Raw genomic sequence first — 25,745 nt, forward strand, 5'->3', positions numbered from 1 at the left:
AAACTATAGAAGTATTTTCAATATTTATAATCTTTTATAAATTTCTAAAATCACTGTTGCATGCAATTTATAGTCCATATTCTCAGCTCACTTTTATCAATAAATGCGCGTATTTATTTCTGATATTCTATAATATATGTAACGTGAACTATATACTAAATGCACGTATTTATCATAAAAGTGAGCTGAAAATATGGACCTATCTTGTATATATTTTTTGGATATTGCACTGACAACATCCATTTTTAAACAAATACTAGATAAATTGCATTGATTTCATATCCATTTGTGAACAGTTCACTTTTCAATAAATAATGATATACTTGGCTAATTGCATTGATTTCATGTATTTTTTTGAAGAAATAAATTTTCATAATACACTTTTTTAGAAAAGTTTTTTTATAATTACACTGTTTTTAGAAAGTTTGATACGTTTTATGTACTTGGCGTAAATATTTTTTCTTTTTTAAAAAAAGGTTTTTGTAGGGTTTTACTTTTCGAAGAAAATTGCAATCGAGTGATGAATCGGAACCAATCAAAAACGCTCGAAAGCGCAAAACCCGTATCAGGCTACGTAGTGAGATTGAAATATGACCAATCAGAACAAGGAAATTTTAGTTCCTTTTGATTTAGTCAAATTTCAATCTTCAATGCGAAGTAAATATGAAAGGTCATTATCAATACGATTATATGAATCAATTGACTTTTCTATCGAAATTTATAGTCAAAGGAATTAATAAAAAGCAAGGTAAAAATTCCATCATAGACGTATAAAGATAAAGATGTGCTACATACGGCTGCGCATCTGATCTGCGCAGATGAGAAACACGACGCCACCGTTTTACGGAGTGCATACAATTTTTTATTTTTTTTCAAGACAGATAAACAAACGGTTTAATTAGTTTATCTGTGATCAACAAACGATTGAGCATCGATTAAGTCGCAAATGGTAAAAAAATAATTTTCGTCCGGCTAACTTCCCACACAATTTTCTTATATTAAAAAAAAAAGTATTAGTCAACAAAACTTTTAATTAGGCCAACAAACGACCAACAAACGATTCGTAAAATCAAAAATTAAAAAAGTAAAAGTTGCCCGGGTAGAAATCGAAAGGAGAGAAAAACGAAAAGTATTTTGAAGCATTTGAATCGTGAAGTGGACCGGAGCCATGCTCTTTGAAAACACGTGATCGCCAGTATCGTTCACTGCGCGCGACGGACACGGTTATTTAGGTATTGTAGTGCTGTCATTTGGTTAGCACGTGGTTGTATTAATCAAAAGTTTGTTCAAGAAATTTGCACTACGATGACAATGGAAAGTATTGCTGGACCGATTAGCACAGAAGTGCAAGTATTGACAAAAAACCGTACCACAGGAAATATTAAAGCTGGTGCGATCGATTTCATGGCCGGTTCGCTCGGTAATACTTGATCGTGTTATAATCTTTTTGTTTACTGATGAGCTTACTTGTGTGAGTGAGACGAAAAGGGAGAAAGACAGAGGGTGCTTGGAATATGGTAAACTTTACTCACGTGCGCGATGAGTGATGATGTAAGCAAGTAGCGGAAACTCCCATGATAATTTTTGAAGTTTACTGAGATAATGAGACTTTAACGTTTATTATATTGTAGCAATGTTTAGCTACGCTGTTATAAATTGCTCCTAATATTGAGCTAAGGAGAATCGCGACAATGAGAAACATGTTTTCTAATGCAATTCTTAGAAAATAAAAATGTAAGAATAAAACCAAATTTCACAAATATGAACGATCAGTGTATTAGATTACTTAATAGTATGAAGTAAATTATATGATTTTAATATACATATATGTGTGTGTCGTTTATTTATAAATGCAATAAGACAATAGCATTCTGAAACGATCATTCTTTAACATTATCTTTTATGGTTTTATACGACCGATAAACCTATCATATCTATAACTGATATCTAGTCAATCTAGTCGATATGGGATCAGGTTCTTCCATCACGAGATTGAAAAAAAAAAGATAGATTATCAAGAAAATCATGTACCTATCTTGCATTTTTTTGCTGTTCACATGAAAATTGAATGAAGGAAATTACAAATTTATAGCTACATTTTAAACTCCTTAACGCAATTAATATTGTTAAGGTACATGTAATTGCTAACAAATTGATCTAGAAAATCTGAAAAATTAATTTTATGACATTATCATATGCCTCGTATTTATGAATAAATGTGTAGAATTATTTAAAATTAATTAACATTTGTAGAGTTATTTAAAATTATTTAAAAGTAGCGCTTAAGCAATACAAATGTTTTTATTGAATAGGCGGCGTAGCACTCGTCTATGTGGGCCAACCATTGGACACGGTCAAGGTAAAGATGCAAACATTTCCATCTATGTATAAAGGCATGGTGAATTGTTTTCTGCGTACATTAAGGGCGGATGGTATCGCGAGAGGTCTATATGCTGGAACGATCCCAGCAGTAGTTGCCAACGTCGCTGAGAACTCTGTACTGTTTGCAGCATATGGTGGATGCCAAAAAGGGATCGCGCATTTATATGGTAAATCATAAATTGCAGTATCACGATCGATCCAATCAATTTTACATTCAAGTTTCAATTAGCACAACTCAAATCATTATATAGATAAAACAAACTAAATTTGACTTGCATAAAGCAAAAGGTCTTCAATGAGACTATTGACATAATGCAGTTTAGTAAAGAAATATGAAAAATTGAAAAGAAATTATTATTATTTGAAGCCAACGCTTAAAACTTGTTCAATAGGTGTACAGAGTGTAAAGGATCTAAGCTTTTTTGGCAACGCCTGTGCCGGCTTCCTTGCCGCGTTCTTTTCCTCACTAACGCTGTGTCCAACTGAGCTGATAAAATGCAAGCTGCAGGCGATGCGCGAGGTCGAGCAGACGCAAACGGCCGCGGGCAAATCCACGGTGAATAGCGGTCGATTAACGGTGGCTTTTAACTTACTGCAAACTTTTGGATGATAATATTGAGTGACATTGTCATCGTTATTTCTTAGAGACCTCGCGTAGGACCGTGGCATTTGACGAGGCAGATACTTAGGGAGCAAGGTGTAAGAGGCCTGTTTACAGGTCTCTCGTCGACGATAGCTCGCGAGATGCCGGGTTACTTTTTCTTTTTCGGTGGCTATGAAGCCACGAGGGAACTACTGGCCGCGAAAGGTCAGAGCAGAGACGACATCGGCTGGCAGAAGACGATGGTGGCTGGTGCGGTCGGCGGTGCGATGCTCTGGGTAGTGATATTTCCCGCTGACGTAGTTAAGAGCAGGATACAGGTTCGTGTTACATCACGCAAAAGATGCTGCGTATCTCGATATTTGCGTTTTTATTAATCTCTTATGTGTCTTCCCTTCTTCAGGTGCAGAACTTGAAGATGCCCGCTTTGACGGTTTTCAAAGATATTGCGAGGCAAGAAGGAATCAGCGCGCTGTACAACGGATTAACGCCGACCTTAATAAGAACGATACCAGCGACCGCAACACTGTTCCTCACTGTCGAGTACACGAAGAAATTTATGTACAATTATTTCTGAAATCCGTTTTGATACTTTGGTTCTCTTACTGTAATTTTGACATCACGAGTAATGAGATATCTGTCGCGGATAGTAAAATTGTGTGCTAGATTGACGGATTTGGTATCGTTTACATTTGTAAATATAACAGAATAAAAATAAAATTTGTAAATATAATAGAATAATGTACAACATGTGCAAAATAGAAATATTTGAAATATTTCTGTGTAAGTTTGAAAAATATAGTTCAATTTAATATTTTTTCATACTTAGATATTATACAAGATCCTCCAAGTCTTGGAACGCTATTTCGAAAAAAATAAATTTTCGAAAGTCTCAGATAAAAATTGTAGGGTTTTATATATATATATATATATATATATATATAATGATCTATTTACTTATCAGATCTTATCAGTTTTGACCTTGGGTGGCGTCACCAAGGTCAGAACAAAGTTACCTTGAGCTTTTTAAGTGTAACACCTTACTTTTTATTGCATATTCCTGTAGCTTATATCTCCTCGTCGAGAATATAGATATAATACATCTGAGAAAAATTATGTTAAAATTTTTACCAACAGATCCGACCAATGGAACTTTGAAAGTATGTGAAATACGTGAAAAAAAGGTGGTGACACAGAGACGATATTATTGCAAATTAACATTTGTATATTTTTTGTCGATATCACATATTGGACAATTTTGGCGTATCAAATATAAGCTTCCTGATATAATCACATTTCTGCTGGGATGTTCTACATGCTGTCCAATCAATGTACGACATCTGTAAAACAAAACATTTCCCTATCATCTCAACTTATCTCAATTAAGATAATTTGTCATTTTAATAATTATAATGAAATATTTTTTTGAATATTTGCTGATCTCGTAATTATTAAGAAATCAGGAATGCTTTACAATTCCGCATTATTTTTTTCAGTACATGATTGATGCATTCATTGCTGTGAAACTTACCAAGATTGGCGTGAATCCAATTTTGGGCAACTGCCTTAGTTTTGCGGCTAAATGTCCGACGGGTAAATTGGTATTCCGTGTTAAAAGGCCGGGATGTGCCAAAACAAGGGCGATCCACCTAAGGTCTTTAGAATTTGTCTCATCAATGTGTATAATGTCGCCCTGATTAAATTGCGACAAAAATTCCTCTAGTGGCATAAGTTTGTCCCATTTGTCCAGACAGATGATAATATCTGGCGTCGCGTAATGTGGTAATGGTCGACTGACTACTATGTCCGATGTGTTGTTAAACATTTCCTAAGAAAGATCGCTATGAGAGCATCGTGTGACAAGAATCGATTTTTTGCGTGAATACGACTCACATACTTCGCATGTTGCTTTCACTTCTGTGAGAAGCATCTTCATACGAGAGGCCTCTGTCAAAGTGGACTCAAAAAATTCTTGGAAATATTTCTGTAACGCAATTAAATTAATATCTATTAATATGTACACTCGAATCGAGTGACTCGATTCTTTTAACCGTTAGAGGACCGGCAACGCCATTATATTGGCGCCGAACAAACTTGGAGACTCTATGGAACATATAGATTATATATATATATATACAAATTTTAAAAAAATTAAAATTTTACAAAAAAATTCCATTTTTCCACGGAAAAATGTCAGCCCTCTAAAGGTCAAACTAACGTGGTGAATTAACGGATTTATGACAAATAATCAATCTTTTCGCGTACCTTCTCTAACATATTGACCGTAGTGGGCTTGAGTAGTAACCCATCGTACTCGGGCACTTCCACGCGAAGACTATAATCCAGGACGCAATATTCACGCGTGAGATTACGGTAATTATTGTTGCACGTATTGGAGATAAACTCTGGCATCATGATGCGTTTGATCAGATCTATGGGATAGATATTTAGCACCGCTAGATATCCTAAAATACGCGAAGCTGTTTGTGAAAACCTATCGCGGAAAAGTCTCATAAGTATCTCTGAAAAAAAGCAGTGCCATTCCTAATCTTTATGAGTTTCTTCGCAGATCTTGTAACGCTTACAATGATATCTCTCTCGCTCTGCTCGTGTCCCAAGTAGTCCTCAGTTCATTGATCACGTTCTCGTAGACGCTGTTGTTCGGATCGATGTTCAAGTTGGCAAAAACGTAGACAAGTCTCTCAATGTCCTTCAATCTTGCGGTTTTTATTTCGCTATTCAATCTGGAATCGTATCAGTCGTATGTGTCATTTTGCTCATGAGCCTTGAGTTAGCAGCAGATAAAATGTACCTTTTGATTATTTTGTCCATGAGTTCTTCATTGACCAGCGCGACTTTCGCGCACGCGTGCGCAACGTGTGTCAGGGTCATTAATTTGAAACGTGGCACTTGTGGTATCAAAGACGATAGTAACTCCTGCAACAACGGGATCTCCGTGAGTTGCATGCTGTACCTAAAAATAAAATTGCGATTAACGCATAATATGTCAATATCAATGCATTCGCGAATGAGTGATCACTCAGTGATTGCGTGATGATCGTTTTACCGTATTAATTTTAGAATCGCTCCGAGACTCATACTGTCTATAGACTCGACGGTAGCGATGGTCTTCTTTATGATGCGTCGCAAAAGACTGGTACTTCTGATTCTTGTGCCGGTTTTGAAAAAGCCCAATAACGCTACACCCATTTCATTGATTGACAATTCATCTAGACACTGTTCTAAGCGATACTCGAGTTCGTACATATTTATAGGCGGTTTCCGACACACATTCAGGAAGAACAACACCTGTACCAATTGGTTGTGATCAAGCTTACCAGGCTTGTTGCCTAGTTTCCTCATGGCATTCCACATATATGAAGAATCGGATTTAGGCATTATTTGATATATTATGTCACAGAGCAACAACATTTCATTAATGTTAATCTTAATCTCTGAGTGTGCGAAGCGTGCCACACACTCCTTATCCAATTGCTGGCAGAGATTTTGGTAAAAACTACAATTGAAGAATTGGTTGTAGAATGGCACTACATGCCGCATCAGTATCTTCAGGCTGTCGTTACTCAGATTCTTACATTGCTTGCACAGCATGTTGAAGAAGTTTTCGTACATGCTCGAGTCGATCCTCTCGTTGCTACAGCGAATATTATACGACAGTCTCTTGACCATTGACAGCATTTCCTCGCTCGTCATCAACTGTTCGTCCCATTTTATTTTTAGGATCTTTAACGCCTCCTCGTTTGTCACGTAAGCGTATGTCAGGCTCTGCTGCAGCGTGCTCTTCGCATAATTAGTAGAATTTAAAAACAAATTATGCGCATAATCGTTTTCCTTTACGTTTTCCATTAAGCCTCTCCTCTCATTACGTTCATCGACGCGACGATTGGGAATAGGCATCACGAATCTCCGACACGGAGTGCTGCACGTGCACACTACATGTTGCACGCGTAACCGCGTCAAAATGCCAAACTTACGTTTTGTTGGCGCAAAAGTGTGTCGCAGGTAGCCGCTTTTGTCGGATAACCTCAATAGCGTGGAATATGTGCATCGTAAGTGACTTAGCCTCTGTGCGAACACGTTCATCGTAAAGGAAAATTGTAAAAAATTGCCTGGCGAATAACTAGATCAAAGATTGTCCCTATTGATAAGTCCTTCGGTGAATGTCAACGTCGATATCGTGATAGAGCTTCCAATAGAGACAAACATCCCATCCACGCTAGATTTTTGAGGTTAGAATATACACACAGGTTTATTCTTTATTGCCGAACTTTCTGCACTAGTGTACACTAGTGACACCAAGTAAAAAATAAACCGAGTTTATATGAAATTTTTAGAAAATATGTGTATGTTTTATGATGTCTCGATTTTTTTTGTATTTAGAAAATTAAAGAAACGGAAAATAGGTTTAAATAATAAAATAAAAACTGTTGAGCTAATGAGCATCAAAGTAACGCCGCACTTTGCTGTTTTCTTACACGTGAATTCTACAAATTTTTTAAATTTTAATTTTGAATGAAAAATTGGTTTGAGTTAGATTAGGTTTTCCAGAGTGGGGAGGGGATGCAGGGGGAGGAGCTGCACCCCTCTCCCGCTCATGCATTCGACGTTTAAATAAATAAATAATATCTAAGAAAAACTACTAAAATATTCAAACTTTAATTTGTTATATCTTCTAAACTAATGCCGTCCTCCATTTGATTCTTGCGGGGAATTACTCAGAAAACACTCCCCAATATATGTATATATATGTGTATATCTAAGTAGCGATAAAATCGATGAGGTGTGACTTTTTATGCATATTTACCAAAACATCTTTTACTGAATGGAGGAGATGATGAAGAGAATGGAAAAATACCTAAGGAAAAAAAGGCTGCAATTAAATACCGAGAAGTCAAAGATGATGTGCTTCCAAAGAGGCGGAGGTAGAAGAAGAAAAATAGAATGGAAATGGGAAGGAATGGATATAGAGGAGGATAGGAGAATATAAATATTTAGGATACGTGCTAAGAAAGAATGGAGGGAATGAGGGGCAGATAAAAGAGTTTAAAGAAAAAGGCAAATATGATAGTAGGACAGGTGTGGGGAATAGGGGAGCGTAGATTCAGGGATGATTTTGGGAAAAGGATGATGCTATTTAAATATCTTGTATTGGGAGTAATAATGTGGAGCTGAGATCTAGGGATGGAAGGAAAGGGAAGAATTAGAAAGAGTATACAAAAAATATGTCAAATGGACCTTGGGTCTTGACTCCTGTACGCCGGATTATTTAGTGTATAAGGAACAAATATAGATAAGTTAAGTTTAATAGCAGGATGTAGAGCGATGAATTTTGAGGAAAAGGCGATGAAAGAGGGAGTTAAAAAACTCGTAATAGAGTGTATAAGAGAAAAGGAGAGGAAAGGAGATAAGGGTGAGGTAGGAGGGGAAAGAGAAGACTTTTATACAGAATGGATTTAGTGCAGAAGGGGTGAGGACACTTAGAGAGTGCGGAGAGGAGATAGTGCAGATAGTGAAGCGGAGAGAGCGTGAAAGGATGGGACAATGGATGAATGGAAAAATCAGAGAGACGAGGTATAATATCAGATATAAGGATATAATGGAAGTCGGAAGACCGAGATATTTAAGGAAGAAAGGAGAGAAAGGAAGTCAAAAAGTAATTGCGAGATGGAGATGCGGAAATGAAGAAGAGAAAAACAAATTTTGGCTGACGGAAGGAAAAAGGAAGTGTCAAATTTGTGAAGAAACAGAAGGAGAGTTGGAACATATAATGACACATGTAAAAGGGAAGAATAGATTAAGGGTAAAGGAGGTATTAGATGGAGAGGGAAAGAGAGAGGTAGTAAGATGGATGAGGGAAGTTGAAAAAGTAAGGGAGAAACTAAGGAAGGAAAGAGAAGGGAAAAGCTGTGAGTAGGATAATTAAGAGGATTATAAAATAGTAGAGTAGAAAAGTGTGGAAGGATGAGTGTGAAGAGAAATGAATGTGTAAGCAATAGATTGTAAACCAAGTCCCACTTCTTGACTGTAAGGGTTAAGTGAATAATAAATATATATATATATATATATATATATATATACAGGGTGTCCCAGAATTGTGTATGAAGCGCTCGTGAGCGGGTAGAACGCATCGAACTGAGAAGAAAAGTCCTTTACCGTTTTGAAATTTTCGCAATAGTTAACGAGTTATTAATTATTAAAAATCGCTATATTAGTCCGGCCTACCGCCGAATGCAAGCGCGCGGCGAGATGCGACCGCCTAGAGATCGAGGTTGCTAGGCGCGCGGGGAATTGTTTATTACAAGTGGCAATGGCTAGGCAAGAGCGACTTGTAATAAACAATTCTCCGCTCGCCTAGCAACCTCGATCTCTAGGCGGTCGCATCTCGCCGCTCGCTTGCATTCGGCGGTAGGCCGGACTAATATAGCGATTTTTAATAATTAATAACTCGTTAACTATTGCGAAAATTTCAAAACGGTAAAGGACTTTTCTTCTCAGTTCGATGCGTTCTACCCGCTCACGAGCGCTTCATACACAATTCTGGGACACCCTGTATATATCTTTTACTGAATGGCTTCTTATCATTATATTTTATCATTCTATTAATCTGATAAAAACAAGAATAAAATAACAAAAGAAATGTAGTAACTTATATAACTATAGAATTAATTATATAGAATTAATCTTAGTATTTCTTAATGTATAATGTATCACATAGGCCTCATTTCTTCAAAAAAAGATTTGTAGCTTCCAGAGCAATAAATACATAAATAATATGATTGAGATTTATTGGTGTTGCGCGGTGAGATTAATACACGTTTAGCTGCTGCATTGAAAGTATAATGTAAAGGGCACATTCTTGTTTTTTTTTTTTATCAAGTATGTACATATACTTTATTCGAAATATAATCGAAACAATCTAGAACATCATATATCGTTTTACATCTCCTTATGTACAAGAAAACTCGATCGTGTAAGAACGAGCTTGTGTACGTGCGTGTATATGAGTTTTAAGAGAATCAATCCACGTATCTTAAGCCTTTCAGCACGATTAGTTAAATATTCGTAGAACAATCGGGAGAATAATTTGAGATTGACATTCGAGTAACATTTCACTTAATTAATTCATGGAACAACAGCCAGAAGAGTAATTTTGAATTTGCATGACATCTCATTCAATCTCCAAACTATATCGATGCACATACGATAGAGATAAAATGCGTTACCACGCAGGAGACATGAAAATTGATAAGGTGATAAAGATTTTAACTGACGTAACTCTGCATCTAATTTTTGCAAAATTATTAAATCGAAATATTCTGTCATTTAAAATTTGTTTTTCTATGTGTATTTTTGAAAAATGTAACAAGATGTTGAAGAAGTTAATGCAAACGATGTGGTGTCGTAGATTCGTATTCGTCCGTTGTACAAAACTGATAATAACAAAGTAAATTGTGCGATTCCAGTTTCTCTTTTTTTTTATATCAGAGATGTCAAAATGCATTAATAATGTACGTGCATGTACACACACAGTTTCTCGTGGCCAGATTTGCGATAAGGTGCTGACAAGAAGAGAAGAAGGATTTGCCTGGAACGGACGAATGATTTTCCTGGAAAGAAGTAGTCAATCGCTCAGTCGTGTCTTTGCGTGAATCGCAAAGTCGATTCCGTAATCCCATGATCGCTGAATCAATAATCGTGGTACACGATTTCCTCTTCCGGCATATCATCCAGCATTCTCTTTGCCTGTCTCTCATGCTTGATTTTATGAGCGTTCTGAAACAAATGGAATTGCGTACTTCTTAAGTAGAATGAAAACGAGATCTTAATAATTATTTTATTACATAATTTATTCTTATTTGAGTTTAGTTAATGTCAAACCTTCTGTCACTCACTTTTATTAGGTGTACACAAAACTTTTCGTCTTTTTTTCAGCGCTCTGCTATTATTAGGTGGTAAACTTAATTCCTGCCATATTCCTTCCTTACGAATTTTTCCCATGGCATGCAAGCGTTTTGAGACGGCCATTGGAGTAAACATTTAACGCTTTCGACAACTCTAAAAGCGTTTGAGCTAGATTCTCATCGAGCAATTCTTGCAGCTCAACATCTTCAAATTTTTTCGGCTGTCCGGGACGTTCCTTGTCTCTCACGTCAAAATCACCTTTTCGAAAGCGTTCAAACCGAACTCTACACGTTCTTTCCGATGGAGTTTCATCACCATACACTTCGGATAATAAGCGATGCGTTTCAGCTGCGGTTTTCTTGAGGTCGAAGTAGTGAAGAAGCACATGTCGGAAAAACAGCTTATCGCGGTTCATTTTTAATCGATTGGAAAATCTCTTTGGTGTCGAGAAATCTAACCTGAGAGGACTAAATTTCACTTTCAGCAATGTCTAAACTACAAAAGACATGTGACTTCACCGTCGAAACTCGCTAGCGTTGGATTCGAGCCGGCACCCTCTAGTAGCGAGCGGCAGGAATTTAGTTTACCACCTCTCTCTCAAGAAGTGCGATAGTTAGGACGTATATTGTAACATCGTACGGAAGTCTCTGATCAGTCTTTGTTAAAGTACAATAAAGTACCAGTGACATTCAAGTATCAATATAGAACTTCGATTTATTAAACGATACATTCCGATAATAATCCTTGCTCCTTACGCTTATCCGCCCGCGCGCGCCCTCGGAAATAGACTATAATATATCCAGACAATTTACAACTATATTAATGTTAAATAAATATGTATTTCGTCTAAATGTTTAGGCGATTAGAAAACTGATTAAATCAAATTTCCGTTGAAAGTTTTCACTTCACTAATGAACGAAACCTTACCTACATTAAGATCTACTTACATTAGTATTTATTCACTTACATCGAGAAGCGCGATTAAATATCTCATCCTGGGAACCCTGCTGTCTTCAGATTCTATAAAATGCCCTCTATTAAACGCGCGTTTCTTCGTCATCATACCTCGGCAGGAAGAGTGATAGGGAAAGAGTCTGCAACGACATTATACTTAATTCTATTTTTCATACGAAGAAAAACAGTATAAGGGAATCTAAAAGTGCTTGACTTACTCGCAATCTACTGCGTCGACCCAGGACTGGAAGCAACACAGAAGAATGGCGAAGATGATTATGGATCGTTGCAGAAATGCCTGAAAATTGGAGGCACGTGATTAGTTAAACCGCGAATAGTATTCTTTATTAATTTTCGTATCTTCGTAATCGCGTAATTATGCATGCTACTTATGTTGTCCTAAAAGATTCGTATTTCCGCTTTGCTCCAGATCGCGCATGTCCCCTTTTAATTCCGCATTTATTAATAATTCTCACGTTGTTAATTACCCGTTAAAAGACCTAAGCGCTTGCGTCAGAACATGAGGATAATTAGGAGAGCCGAAGGAACCGAATAATTCGCGCAAAGTCGCCGAGAAAATTTTAATGAGAGTGCCTAATGAGCTTAACACGGTGAAGTGCAATCACAAGTAAGCCGATTTCAACTGGATCAACTCGGCAAATTGGCACTGTCGATGCCGGAAGGACCGCCGTGAAAGTTGTGTCATCTTCCGATGAAATACTGTCGGATTTCATGGTGGCGAAAGGCGGAAGAACCCTTACGAGAGAGAGAAAGAGAAAGAGAGCAATAGATAGCACTCGTCCTAACGATACGCGCGCAAAAGGTCATTTTGTTTGACCGAGCGACCGAACAGCGGACATAGTCCGTTCCTGTGGCCACGATCTTCGCGCAAAATCGATATTCCCGCCACTATTTATCTGTCCATACATGGCGAAACGACGGCACCATTCTAGCCGGCCAATTTACAGCATCGTGTGTTATCCTTGTCTAGAGACGCATTCATTGCGAGCGGCAAAGGGCCCACGCTTCCTCCGGAGCTCGTTTCTCCGCGAGCAAAGGGAAAAGGTCGGAATAGAAATTGTTAACTGAATTTTGAAAGATAGCGCTCGTATTTGTGTTCCACATTCCACGGGGACGTTTAATTTTGCGCTTCGTTCCTCGAACATCAATGGTAATCGGACCAACACTTGTCCCATATCACATATTCAACGATATTGCGTTTAACGCTAAATGTGTCAACACGATGAATGTGGGTGTTTACCCGCGTTTTACGTAAGCGAGTACAGTCAACGGATCTTGAACCGTTATATAAAGTTCGTCTGGGAAAATGATTTAATTCCGACTATTTAACTATGCACAGAGCGCGACATAATCTATAATTACATAAACAGGATGGTCTCGAGTGTTTCTCGTGGTAAGAAATTTGTAGAATTCCTTTTGTAGCGAAGTCACCTTTTGCAGTCTAATTTCGCAACACATAGGGTAGGGTAACCAAATTCGGATCAGATACCAAATGCGGATCAAAAATTTGACAGATCACTGATTTAGTGAATTTTACAATTATTCGCTTAAATGTTGCTCTCTCGTACGTTAACAACCTTATTCTATACTATCGCTATTATAAAAGGCATCGACGATGTCTTGTTTCCGTTAAACTAGGAAAGAAAATAAAGCATATAAATGACAGTAAATATGGCAACTCAATTGAAGCGTCTTTTGAAGGTACGTAAATAATTTCACTCTTACTTTCGATTCACTACACATATTTTTATGAAATTTTTCAGAAAGTTACAAAAAGATATAAACTTTCGAATTTTCAAGTCTTCTGATTCCGTTTAATATGAAGAAAAAAATGCGGATGGTACTGAAATCTCACATTTACCGGTACCATAACCTTTCACCATTTGCTGCAAATAGTTAAAAATCGACGTTTTATCCATAATATTGTTTTTCAAATGCAACAGTTGTACCTCTTTGAATGCCAAGAACTTCTGAATGTTTTGTTACTATTTTTAGTTTATAAGTTTTAAAAAAATTTACTCTTTCTTTTAAATCTGCGATCCGAATTTGGTCACCCTATCCTAAACTATATTCAAAAAAGAAGAAGAAAGGAATCGAAAAATCTCGTTAAAACAAAATTCTTCAAAACATCGCTGCATTGAGTTGTATCGTCATCTAGATGCGACTCGGATTACAGAGTCGACCTATAATAATATTTTCTCGAATCCAAAAGATGCTTCGGTCGAAATGCAACACCTGTACAGAGTCATAAAAGATTACTCGGAACAAAAAGAATATCGCGATTTCTCGATTTTCAATCCGTGTTCAATCTTTCCAGATTCTTCGCAGAGTCTTCGGACTTTTCGGATTAATAATATCCGAGATTCTACAGGAATGGGGTTGAAAGAGTGCGACGTGGCGCGAGAGAAATCGTTCTTCCTCGGTCGGCGAGCACGGGTATGAATTCGCGTTCGAGAGTTATCGCTTATTTATTTTAATAGATCTACTCTTCCTTTACCGCTTAAATCCGCATTATTATCCGTCTGCAGCGAGATTGAACGAAGTTGAACGCACCGATCACGTAGCGCACACGTCGTAAAGAGACATCCTCGTGCGAGCGTTTTTCGAATGCGAGAATGATTTCCCTCATTTCCAGAGAACTCGCTCAACCCTGGCATAAATATCGCACAAGCCATCGCATCATCCCTCGATATTCGTTTATACAGTCGAGTGGTGCATAAATAGGTGCTATATTGTGGCTAGTGTGTATTAATTCTTTTCTTTCCTTCCCCTTTTCTCGTAAACTCTGTGGATTGTGCAATGCAACTTCCTGTCGAATCGACGTATTCCCAGAATACATTTTTAGTATTTCTAAATAATGTAAAGTAATGTGAACGTGGATAATATCACAATTTTATTTTACAAAATTAGAATTTTTAATTTTCTCTAGCTTCAGTTAATGAATTTTCGAAATTACTTTGCTCCTTTGGTTCGTTAGCGAAAGCAAGAAAACGTATATAGTTTCGTGTGTTCGATATAACGAATCTGATTCGAAACGAAAAGTATGTCGTCATCAAACGAATCCAGTCGTCTGTATGAAACCGTACAGAAACACGTAATATAGGTCGTAGCTACTACGACGGCAAGCAATTAAGTCATTTCCAATTGCATATCTAATTGGTATAATATCGCGAGAAGTATTTCAAGTGGCTGCCGAAAGATTGAGAATAAATATTCGATAAAGACGAAAGGAATGAACTTTCCTGCATCAAATATCTTTTGTCGTAACTTTTTCGATACATGCTTTCGATATTATAATTTTTCTTTTCAGAAAAACATATAAAATATATGTAATCTGTATAAAATCTATTATATAGTTACCTAATTAATGCAAAACAGAATGCAGCAACTATGACAGTATGCCTGAAAAATAACACTATCTATTCGAGAATTTACTATTGAAAAATAAAAAAATAAATTTGGTAACGTCAGAGTTGGGCACCCAAATGTAGAATAGCAAATCGATATGTGAAGCAAAGATAAACAGATTGTTTTGCAAGTGCTGGCTCTTTGAGTGATAAACAAGTTGCCATTTTCGAAGCGCTCTATTTTTTTCTCGGTTTCAGGAATCTGATGATTCGACAAATATTTTTAGTTGTCAAAATCGCTGCAAGTTTATTTTCCATTGTTTTTGATCTCGAAAAGTGAGGTAGTAGTGTGACTCAATATCAGAAACGGTACTTTTACCATTTTTTTACTAATATACTTACACAAAGCTATGTAAAAAAACTCTTTCCGTCATAAATGAAAGACAATTAAACTCCTCTTAATCTATTAATTCATTGAAATAATTGGATATGAGTTGTGGGTCTTATTCTTGTTAAGCGATATTTCAACTGATTGCAATCGATGAATAGTGTTGTATATTATACTTCTCTTATTCAGTCGAGCCTCATGGGGTGATACGAGATCCCCGTTCGACCGTTATCGCGCGAAGGGTTTCATTGTATAATAATACTTTAAAGCGAACAATATCTTGATAAGCAAAATTATTCTTTACATTATTTCCATATTTTGCCCACAGCCTGCACATTAGAGAAAAGCTCAATCGCGACAAACGTAATGATGATGGTCTAACGTATTATAACATCTTGAGATAATCTCTCTCTCTTTCTCTCTCTCTCTCTCTTTCTCTATTTCGAATTGATCCGTATGTCCTTAATTCAAGTAGTTCCTCGTAAATGTCTCGTTAATATATTTTGATAAATTGATAAAATAACGCACATGTCACTCGTGTTTTTCGACGTACATATACAGGGTGTCTCAGAAAGAATGGGACAATGCTCGTGTGCAGATAGAGCGGACTGAACTGAGTCGAAAAGTTTTGCACCATTTTACAATTTTCGTAATAATTAACGAGTTATTAATTATTAAAAATTACTGTATTATTCCGGCCTACCGCCGAATGCAAGTGCGCGGCGAGATGCGACCGCCTATAGCAATCGAGGTTGCTAGGCGCGCGGGGTGTTATTTATTACAAATGGCCTGCCTAGCCATTGCCATTGCGATCGCTAGGCACTCAATCGCTAGGCGGTCGCATCTCGCCGCGCGCTTGCATTCGGCGGTAGGCCGGACTAATACAGCGATTTTTAATAATTAATAACTCGTTAACTATTGCGAAAATTGCAAAATGGTACAGGACTTTTCGACTCAGTTCAGTCCGCTCTATCTGCACACGAGCATTGTCCCATTCTTTCTGAGACACCCTGTATATGTCGACATATGGAAATATTGCTCGACCCGAAAGAGAGACTAGCATATTAATACAAAATTTATCAAAGAGCCCACTCAACGAGAGTAGGCAGGATAAGCACGATGATAATACCACATATCCACTGATTTTAGTTAATTGGCGGCTATCGTAATTGTGAAAATTATGCAAATGGATTGCTACTCGTTTCGTAAGGCTCGCTTGTTCGTCGACTAACTCGACGACAAATTCAATTATTCACGGTATGTCGAATACTAGAAATAACTTCCTTACAAAAATTGCAACTTCTACAGAGTTTAATACGCGTATAATAATTATATTAATTTATGTTTGGTATCAGTCATATCGTAACGAAGATGGTTAAAATGAAATATCGGGTCAGTCAGAAAGTTCGGTTCAAGTTTTGCATCAAATTTTATTTTATTGCTTTCAGTATAGAAACAAATTATTCATCAACCAGATAACCATTGTTGTAAGTAATTAGACATTTATCGTCTATGATATAGACACTATCAACATTGTTGTCTGTATTGCATGTAAGTTGATTTAAAAAATTGAAAATCGAACCGAACCTTTAATTAACCCAATAATTAGTTTAATTGCTCCAAGTTTCGCAAGAAACAATCTACATATGCATGAAAGAAATTAACATAAGGTCAATTAATTGTCCAAGTCATACCAATAATTCTGGCGACTCAGTTATGCTAATCAAGACTCCTCGTTTTTCTGTAACATCTACATTACAGCAGACTCCCGATTCTCACCGGCCTCTATGGAGATCTTAGGCCGGATAAACGAATGATTGGTTAATCCGAAAAAGCATACTAAATAGCATTTATAGATTCCAAATCAGATTAAAAAATGCATATATGTTGTGTGTAAATATTTATTAAACATTTATTTATTTAGTTAAAAAAGTCAGTAATTAGGCACCAAAATCAGACACAGATAACAATCATTAACTAAAGCGTAAGCTCGAGAGCTTTCAAAACTATGCACTATTAGCAATGCTCTTATTTAACTTTACTTTCTGGAAGTAATACGTTGTCTCTGAGTATAGTGTACTGTACTTTTTTCTAGAATTGGCAATGAAATAATATGATTCGCGGAAAAAAATCTTGATGAAATATGGCCGGTTAAAGCGAAGATCAGTTAAAGCGAGACTACTGTATAAGTATCCGAAATATATTGCAATAATTTAAAATGAGATACACACACACACACATAATGCGAATAGCTTAATTATATCTAGAATAAGCATTGTGGGTGTTGTCGTCTTAATCAGGAAACGATGTTTTACAGCACGGATAACACGTTATTAATGAACGCCGTGTTATTAGGGGTTGCAAGTACACGCGCGTAAACGAAGACAAATACGAACTAACGCGAGACATAATCACGATATCCGCGATTCTTGGGTCCATGTTAATTATTAAACAACACGCCGCGTAGTCAGCCTAATCGAATTAAGTCGCGTCTATCTTCGTTTACGTGGCACGATGCCGAGTATTTCGACCACTCATCTTTATTAATCCGATTATGTCACATACACGCATCTTTTTTTTCAAAATATCAGGCACTCGTTCGGTTGATTTTCAGAGCATTTTACATTCATATTGTGATTGTGTGGGACGTCAGATTTGCGACATTTGTTCTCTATCAAAGGTCACAATGGACGCACGGTACATGAATATCTTTCAATCGCCGGGGAATAATTTATGCTCGTTATTCGACCAAGCGACAATCACAATTATCGAATGAGTGAAACATGATCGTAAACTAATAATGATTTCAGCGGTGTAATCATCATACGAAAACAGACTCTCGATGTCAACGGGATACCGTTATCGCATCGTATAAAAAACTTGATACCGAATATTCTGCACATTAATTTTCGCAGCTACGGTCTATTTTCACGCGTGTTTCACTCAATTTCATTCGACTATTTCATTATTTGAACAAATTAATATCAATATGTGAGACATGATTAAAATAAAGGCAGTCTTAAAAATGGAATGTTGACTCGTGTGATACAACAATTACGATAATTATTACATTATTACAATAATTACGCATTACGTCATATTTTCCAATTCCGACGTGACGTTAATAATACAGCGCAATAATTTTGAAATGAGTAGCATTTGAAAGAGCTTGATATGAATTCGGTTGTTATTAAGCATTCATTAAGCCATCATTTAATCAAGTACCGCCAAAAGAGGCGTTCTGACTAGGTACAATGTAAACAGTAACGAACGAAACGATTCGCGTATGTACAAGACGAATGAATCGCAAATATAAGCATTTATAATACATATATATATTTGGCAATGGTAAGGAGGGTGGCCTTTAATAATTGGCGAATCAACGGATGATCAAGCGTGGCATTAAAATGGATGAGACGAAAAACGTCTCGCGTCAGACCTTTCAGTGCCGTCTTCCTAGCCAGGCAAAATCGTCATAGTAAATAAACGGAATAAATTGGTGACATTCGGTTAATTTCATCGACAGTTATTAAGTGTTTGCAAAAGTTTTAGTCCTTTTTTCAGCATTCTAATATTATTATTTAAACTTCAAATAAATTATCGCTTTTTTACTTTTTGAAGAGTTGGCATCAAAATTTGTAAAATGTTATGTCATGATTTAACGATAAACATGAGTTTGAAAAACAATAGTAAACACGAGCAATAAAACACATGAGCAATGAAAAGCTATATATGCTTTTCGTATTCAGGAAACTTTGGACTTGGAGTTTGAGTTGGAAAGTTTTTCCACACGCGGCGCGGTGCTATTCACTCATTTGGCGCTTTCGGATTACCACTTATTCCTTAATCGATGCCGTACTGTTTAACTGTACTTTTGAGATGTGACTGAGATACGAAAAACCTATTTGCAGAAAAGAACTCGCAATTTACCCATAAGACAATAGAAAATCGTAAAAAACGAGAGCAAATATTTTGATAACTAAATTGCATTTATTAAACACCTACAAAGCGGAAATGTGCAAAAAATGACTAAAATTTTTGCATACACCTAATATATTGGATTGTAACACATATTCATTTCGTTTTTTAGTGTTTTAATAACAAATATTACAATAATATTACATATTATTAAAAACATTAAAAAGCGAGACAAATATATTATGTTACAACCTAATATTTTGTTGGATCTCGCACCATCCGCAGACACCTCTCTCTTGGATAAACGTATGTACGGGATGTTCGTTTTCCACGCGTTGCTTGTTTTATTCGCCCTCTTATTGTTTCTTCGCGGCGATATCAATTACCAAGGCCGGTAGATCGGCGCACCGAGTACTCGTTATTTTTGAGGGAACTTTAGCCAGTGTTTGTGCATGCTAATGGTGGTAGGGCGCAAAACGTTCCGTAAAAGTGGATTTACAAAGTGATGCGCCATGTACGCGGAAATTGATACAATTTCGCACGGCTTTCAGACTTATCTGCGGTATTAATGCCGCGCGTTTCACATCAGAAATGCGTAGGTCGCGTATCAAGAAGATTTCGCACTACACATCTTCAATTACATTTTTCCACGCGATGCGTTGTCTTAGACAATATTATTCCGTTTTCCTATATAATTTATGATGCTATTATGCTCGTCTTCTCGCGATGGTTCTTTCTTCTTCTCATCTCTCTTGTTCTCTTTCTCTCTATTTCTCGCTCTCTTGGCGCGAGAGAAATAAATCCTTCCCCGTTTCGAAAACAACATTTCCTCCCTTAAGTGAATTTAATCGTTTTGCGGACATTTGCATTTGAACGCTAATAAATTGCTGCTTTTTCCGCGAGCTGGATTATGCAATTATGCTAGTCGGTTTTTACGCTGCGCTCATGCAAACATTACGCAAATTAGTTTATTATTATCATTTCATAAAAAGAAATAAACGCAAGCGTAATTCGCGTTCTATAGAACATTTCCGGCAATGGGGACAGTCTCCAGAAGGAGACAGATCTTTTGACAAATTTGAAGCCGATGTTATGTTAAAAATAAAAGAACACAAGAGATAAAGGAAACCTCTCGGCAAAGATCAATGTAGTTTTCTCAAGAAATATAATTCAAAGTATCAGAAAGCCACAACGAGCGATCACCATTGACGACATTTTCTTGAATGAGAAAATGACTCCAAATTCGCCAAAGGGTTTACATCTTGAATACTCCCTTCGGTCAGTCCGGAATATTCCGCATATTCTCTTCAAGATCTCGAAAACTCAATCAACTCGCTCCATTCCGATCCTGATCCCATATATATTCGTTATGTTTGCGGAAGTAAAGAAAACAGATAGTAAAGCAGGGGCAAAAGGAATTCCATTCGATATCGCTCGTCTTTGCGGGGGGTGAAACGTACGGTTCATCGGACATTTTGCGTCGCATGGCGCGCAAAAGGGAAAAACGCGCATGAAGAAAAGACGGATAAAATCCCGAGTGTCCCGAGCGGAGTGCAAGTGCTTTGCGTCCGTGATTCGCGCGGAGTCCGCGCGATTACCCGGACGCCCCGAGATTCCTTCCTGAACAAAGCCTTCCGGAACCTCGTCAGACGTTTTCTTCGAACGAGTCGACGCTGACAAACGACCGGACCCGATTTGGCCGCGTAATCGCGCGATAGATTCGCTCCGCCAAATGTTCGATCAGCCTCGAACCGCGCTCGTGCGTCCTGCGAGTTAACGATACGCATTTTCGAACGCGTAGGCGCTCTCCATTCGGAAAGGGCGAGAGGATGAGGGCGGAGGGAGGGGATTGAGGGTGAACAAGCAGGAAGAGACAATGACAGAGAGAGCAAGGGAGAAACGGAGCCACATGAGGGTCAAAGTGAAAGAGAAGCGCGAAACCATCCCCGAGGAGCAAGAGGGAGAACGGAAGAGAGAAAGAGAGAGGAAAATGGAGGATCCTGCGCTCGTCTCGGATGTGGGACGTTGTGGCGTCTCTCCGTCTGGTAGCATACAAAAAGCATCGTTGCGTCTCTCCTGTGCTGCTCTCTCATCTTCTTCTTCTTCTCTTCTTCTTCTTCTTTTTAATCCTCGTCAGTGCACCTCCTCCACTCGTTCCGATCCGTCGATTCATTTTTCTTCATCCGTATCGATGACGCAATCCACGTTAATCGTGAAAACGGAACTTTTGGTTTCTCACATTCTCTGATTTATCAATCGTCGCGATCGAATTATCTCTCTCTTTCTCCGTCTGCTCGACTCTGTGTGGTTCCAATGTCCTTCGACGGGATGATTTCCGTAGACGCGGATTATCGTCGAACTTTACACAGGCGACGTGACAGAAAAGTGATAGTATCAGGAGAAAAGGAAAGATTCCTTCTGATGAGACAGTCGTCTCGATTCGAGATTGTTTTCCCTTAAAAGTCGGTCAATCGAATCGTTCAGTATTCCGTTAAACAATTTTAACCTTCGAAGGGCCTCCGTGTTTTTCCCTCAGCCTCAAGACTGAACATCAAGTATCATCATCCCAAGTCGTAAAGTCTGACTCATCCGTTTATGCCACGTTTATGTACTATTACGTTCTGCTATTGGGAATTCGATTGGTTACGCGTAATTTTCGCGCTCAAAAGTCACACGCAAGACGATACCCCGGCAGATAATATCGAGCGATAAAGATAACCCACGATTAAACGATTAATGTCGAAATGCTTGAGGTACCGTTCTCGTAAAAGAGCACTTGGCTGACGCGAAATAACGTTAACAGAAACACTTGTCGTAAAATCCGGCAAAATGCTGTTCCGTTCACGGTCGACATAAATATACGCGTGTCCAACTGGCAGCGAGTAAAGAAACTTTATGCATTCTCTGGCGTCTACTCGGACTAGACGTAACGTCTCCAGCATCCGCAGCGGTTACATTTGCCCTTTGATACACGTATGCGATTCATTCCGGATACACGCAGCATCTAACTCGCCGAACTAACTGGCGGTACTATACGATACGTGACCAAGAAACATGAATAACAAAAGTAGCAAGTTTTGACGGTAAAGACCTTAGAAGGTGCTTAAAAGTGATAAAAATCGTGAAAAATCGTAGATGAGTTATGGAATTTCTAAGGCAAATTAGACATAAATATTTTTATTAAGCGTTTGCCAGTTTGGTATGTGTAGCTATATATCAATCTTATTATAAGTAATAGCATCCCCCGTCACGCGGGCTTCGCCCGCGATATTATGCGTAGAATTAAATAAAAACACATTTTACACCTTCTCACCCGTTAGAGGTAGAATTTCGGAAAACCCTCCCTTAGTGAGCACCTATGTGATAGTAGGAATATACCCTTAAAATTTCAAGTCGATAGGTGCAGTGGTTCGGGCTGCACGTTGATGAGTGAGTGAGTGAGTGAGTGAGTGAGTGAGTGGTATTTGGCTTATATATATAGAGATAGAATATAGATTATATTTCTACAGTTATATGTGCGTGTGTGTATGTTTTATGACATATTATGCAGTCTAATTGGCTAACGATCGTTTTTACTGGAGTTTAACATGTTTGCAGCAGGATGATTCATAAAATGTGACGTATCGCATAGCTCAGGGCATATTGCTGTAGCAATATGCAGCAACGGTGACACGTCAAACCCAGCGCCTGTTCGACAAAGTGTTGCTGCGAATGCAGTGACGCATATTGTCAGAAGTCTTGTCCAATCAGTGTCCATTTTATGTCAGTTTTTCTCTTTGACGTAGCTCAATCCGCGAAATATCGGGAGCTCTCTGATAAAACCATTTTCATATATTCCTGTAAGCTCAATATAAAGAAACATCTGAATAAATAAACGAAAGATTTGCTGCAATTTTGTATTGAAATTTTATAATGGATCACACATCCCCCCCCCCCGTAAGATATTTTTGCTACTTGCAAACATTAATTTGACAAATTTCAAGAGTTGCAACATAAAAAGTGTTTGGACACACCCCAAATTTGCGCGCGCGATAGAGGTAGGAATAATTAAATAAATATTTATACAAATATTATATCAACTATGCGAAGAATTTATTTTAAGTTTGTGTTTTGCTGCGAAATATTTTCTCTCTTTCTCTCCCTTGCTTTACTACGGAAGTAATTTAGAGTACCATCGATTTACTCGCCATCGTCGAATTGAAGCGCAGTAATACGGAGGGTTGTAATTTCGGAAATTTCGTGAGGACATCTCCCCGGAAAAGCGTTACGAGTAGTGGTAGTGCATCAGCTGAACGAGAGGAAGGCACTCTTCTGCCTTCGATTTCGATTACTTCTCCGCGAGATGCAAAACTAAAAGGGATATACGCGCATCTATCGGATACAGCGCCATATATCCGTACGTCCAATCCGCAACGCGGTCGCCGATGACTAATTTTCCATAAACGCGCCCCTCGCACTCTCCAAATTATTTCTGACTTTTACTTATGTCTGATGCATATATAGAAAATTATAAAGATGAATTGTTTTATTGATTCATTTGCTAAATATAAAAAATTTGCGAAATCCAGGCAACTACAAGCGCGCAAAGTGTCGCGTTGAAATTTTCTCTTTCGTTTCAAAAATATTTTCTCTCAAGATCAAAAGTTATATAAAGTCAGCAAAAGTTACATATTAGCAATTGCGGGAACGAGTTTCTTCTATACTTTCCCGAAAGAAACAATTTTCTCCGCGCTATTGCAACCACGTGCAAGTACGGGAATACTTAGTGTCTCCTAAAGTAAGCTAACGGAGCCCTTGAACTTCTGCAAATCGCGCGTCACCCCCGCTATCGTGTCTCGTCGCGAGACAAAGGAAAACAAACAAGAGGCGGAGACGAAAAATAGCAATATGAGGGTGGATTCACGAGAATGCACTTCAACCAATTCCAGCGATTCAAGAATACGGTACTCACCGTCGTCATGTTGTCACTGAAGAAACCCTTCGCTTCGCTGTCTGTCGACGCACAGTAACACTGATCCCGATCTATTTCCTGTCGAAGAGATCGAATATCCGGCTTGGTACCGCTTTTTCTTCTTTTGTTCTTCAGATATTCTCGGTCGTGTGATCGTCGCGAGACGCGAATCTCGTCACGAACGGTGCGTGCGATTATCGCTGTCCGTTACTGGACGATTGAAGAGAATGACCAAGAGAAGGAAAGATGAACGATTACAGCGAAGATGATGATGATGAGACTAATGATCGTGGCGGTGGTAGTGATGGTGGCGATGATAGCAGTTGCAGTAACGGGGCACGCTCGGTACCGCAAAATAGATGGAGAGGTGAGAGAGCTTCGTGAGTTTCGAGGTCAGAGGGCGAATGATTGGTGGAACTCGCGCGGCCCACATTTATACCGTGAGCTCTCTCATCCCCTTCTGTCTGTCTGTCTCTCTCTCTCTTTCTATTTCTCCCCCGGTTCCTCCTATCTCCTGCTCCCCCGCCTCGCCTCCGTTCTCTTCGTCATGCTCATACGAGAGCGAGAGCGGATCCGACTCTCTCTGGTGGGCGCCACGTATCCACCACCACAGCCACCACCACCACCGTCGTCGTCGTCGCATTTCTCTGAGAATGCGTATCATCGCCCTGTGCCCCTCATTACGTCTTGCCACCGTGGTCCCAGTCCAGAATCGGCAGGATGTGAAGCCGCGGCGGGCAAACGTGGGGGATGAATCTCGTTTGAACTGAAAGTGAACGAAAAATCGCGATTGGAGATGCGGCTGTCGCAATTGCGGACAAGAACGGACCAAAATAAGAAGCGGACGACTCGTAAATGATGTTCCGCACGATGGGATCGGAGGGATTTTCGCTAATACAGCGCAAGAGGTGACAACAACGATCCACGCTCTTACCACGGCAAAAACGCGCGCCTCCAAACAAGAATGTGAACTTTTTTTTATTGGAAAAATAATCTGATTACTAACGGATTTATTTGGCTTTTAATTAAAATTTTATTGTCTAACCGAGGATAAAAGTCGAGAAAGGGTTAATTCGTTCCTCTTTTTTCTTATTTACGTTTTTTTTTATAAAATAATCACTAGTATTTCAGAAAGGACAATGGACTCTTTTCTTGAGTCTCTGAAGACTTAATTTAAGTGTTTGGAATTTTATTTGTGGCTATTTTTTCTTTTGTTTTTTTTTCTTTCTCTCTCTCTCCCTCGAGAAGAAGAAGAAGAAG

General features: G+C 38.2%; 3 protein-coding genes across 4 annotated transcripts; 1 reads left to right on the forward strand and 2 right to left on the reverse strand.

The window, feature by feature from the left end:
• Window positions 1-1,184: 1,184 nt before the first annotated feature.
• On the forward strand, window positions 1,185-3,721 carry LOC105280688 (mitochondrial ornithine transporter 1). 2 transcript variants are annotated; one of them, XM_011341402.3, is made up of 5 exons: window positions 1,185-1,420; window positions 2,313-2,549; window positions 2,775-2,938; window positions 3,028-3,303; window positions 3,387-3,721. In XM_011341402.3, the coding sequence occupies exons 1-5, from the start codon at window positions 1,306-1,308 to the stop codon at window positions 3,558-3,560; spliced, it is 966 nt and encodes a 321-aa protein (XP_011339704.1). In that variant the 5' UTR covers window positions 1,185-1,305; the 3' UTR covers window positions 3,561-3,721. The 2 variants fall into 2 exon arrangements, with proteins under 2 accessions (XP_011339704.1, XP_019887658.1); XM_020032099.2 differs by having other exon boundaries at window positions 1,283-1,734.
• Window positions 3,722-4,187: 466 nt separating this feature from the next.
• On the reverse strand, window positions 4,188-7,387 carry LOC105280687 (FAST kinase domain-containing protein 5, mitochondrial). The gene is made up of 7 exons (XM_011341401.3): window positions 6,051-7,387; window positions 5,796-5,957; window positions 5,569-5,727; window positions 5,249-5,477; window positions 4,881-4,967; window positions 4,515-4,811; window positions 4,188-4,323 (listed from the first exon to the last, which is right to left on the reverse strand). Exons 1-7 carry the CDS (start codon window positions 7,085-7,087, stop codon window positions 4,225-4,227), a joined length of 2,070 nt encoding a protein of 689 aa, XP_011339703.1. The 5' UTR covers window positions 7,088-7,387; the 3' UTR covers window positions 4,188-4,224.
• A 2,385-nt stretch (window positions 7,388-9,772) lies between these two features.
• Window positions 9,773-24,910, reverse strand: LOC105280686. Its single transcript, XM_011341400.3, has 4 exons — window positions 24,486-24,910; window positions 12,079-12,158; window positions 11,874-12,000; window positions 9,773-10,777 (listed from the first exon to the last, which is right to left on the reverse strand). Exons 1-4 carry the CDS (start codon window positions 24,492-24,494, stop codon window positions 10,691-10,693), a joined length of 303 nt encoding a protein of 100 aa, XP_011339702.1. The 5' UTR covers window positions 24,495-24,910; the 3' UTR covers window positions 9,773-10,690.
• Between the last annotated feature and the right edge of the window lie 835 nt (window positions 24,911-25,745).

This window comes from Ooceraea biroi, chromosome 12, assembly GCF_003672135.1.
Source record: "Ooceraea biroi isolate clonal line C1 chromosome 12, Obir_v5.4, whole genome shotgun sequence".
Lineage (NCBI taxonomy): Eukaryota > Metazoa > Arthropoda > Insecta > Hymenoptera > Formicidae > Ooceraea > Ooceraea biroi.

What these genes read in the sequence shown, in the direction of transcription:
- LOC105280688 (XM_011341402.3), top strand. Translation starts at nt 1,306, where the DNA reads ATGACAATGGAAAGTATTGCTGGACCGATTAGCACAGAAGTGCAAGTA. An exon ending in CGGCCGCGGGCAAATCCACG is followed by an intron (nt 2,939 to 3,027) that starts GTGAATAGCGGT and finishes GTTATTTCTTAG; the next exon opens with AGACCTCGCGTAGGACCGTG. An exon ending in TAGTTAAGAGCAGGATACAG is followed by an intron (nt 3,304 to 3,386) that starts GTTCGTGTTACA and finishes TCCCTTCTTCAG; the next exon opens with GTGCAGAACTTGAAGATGCC.
- LOC105280687 (XM_011341401.3), bottom strand. Translation starts at nt 7,087, where the DNA reads ATGAACGTGTTCGCACAGAGGCTAAGTCACTTACGATGCACATATTCC. An exon ending in ATGGACAAAATAATCAAAAG is followed by an intron (nt 5,728 to 5,795) that starts GTACATTTTATC and finishes ATACGATTCCAG; the next exon opens with ATTGAATAGCGAAATAAAAA. An exon ending in AGAGCGAGAGAGATATCATT is followed by an intron (nt 5,478 to 5,568) that starts GTAAGCGTTACA and finishes TTTCCGCGATAG; the next exon opens with GTTTTCACAAACAGCTTCGC.
- LOC105280686 (XM_011341400.3), bottom strand. An exon ending in GTCGACGCAGTAGATTGCGA is followed by an intron (nt 12,001 to 12,078) that starts GTAAGTCAAGCA and finishes ATGTCGTTGCAG; the next exon opens with ACTCTTTCCCTATCACTCTT. An exon ending in ATTTAATCGCGCTTCTCGAT is followed by an intron (nt 10,778 to 11,873) that starts GTAAGTGAATAA and finishes CATTTGTTTCAG; the next exon opens with AACGCTCATAAAATCAAGCA.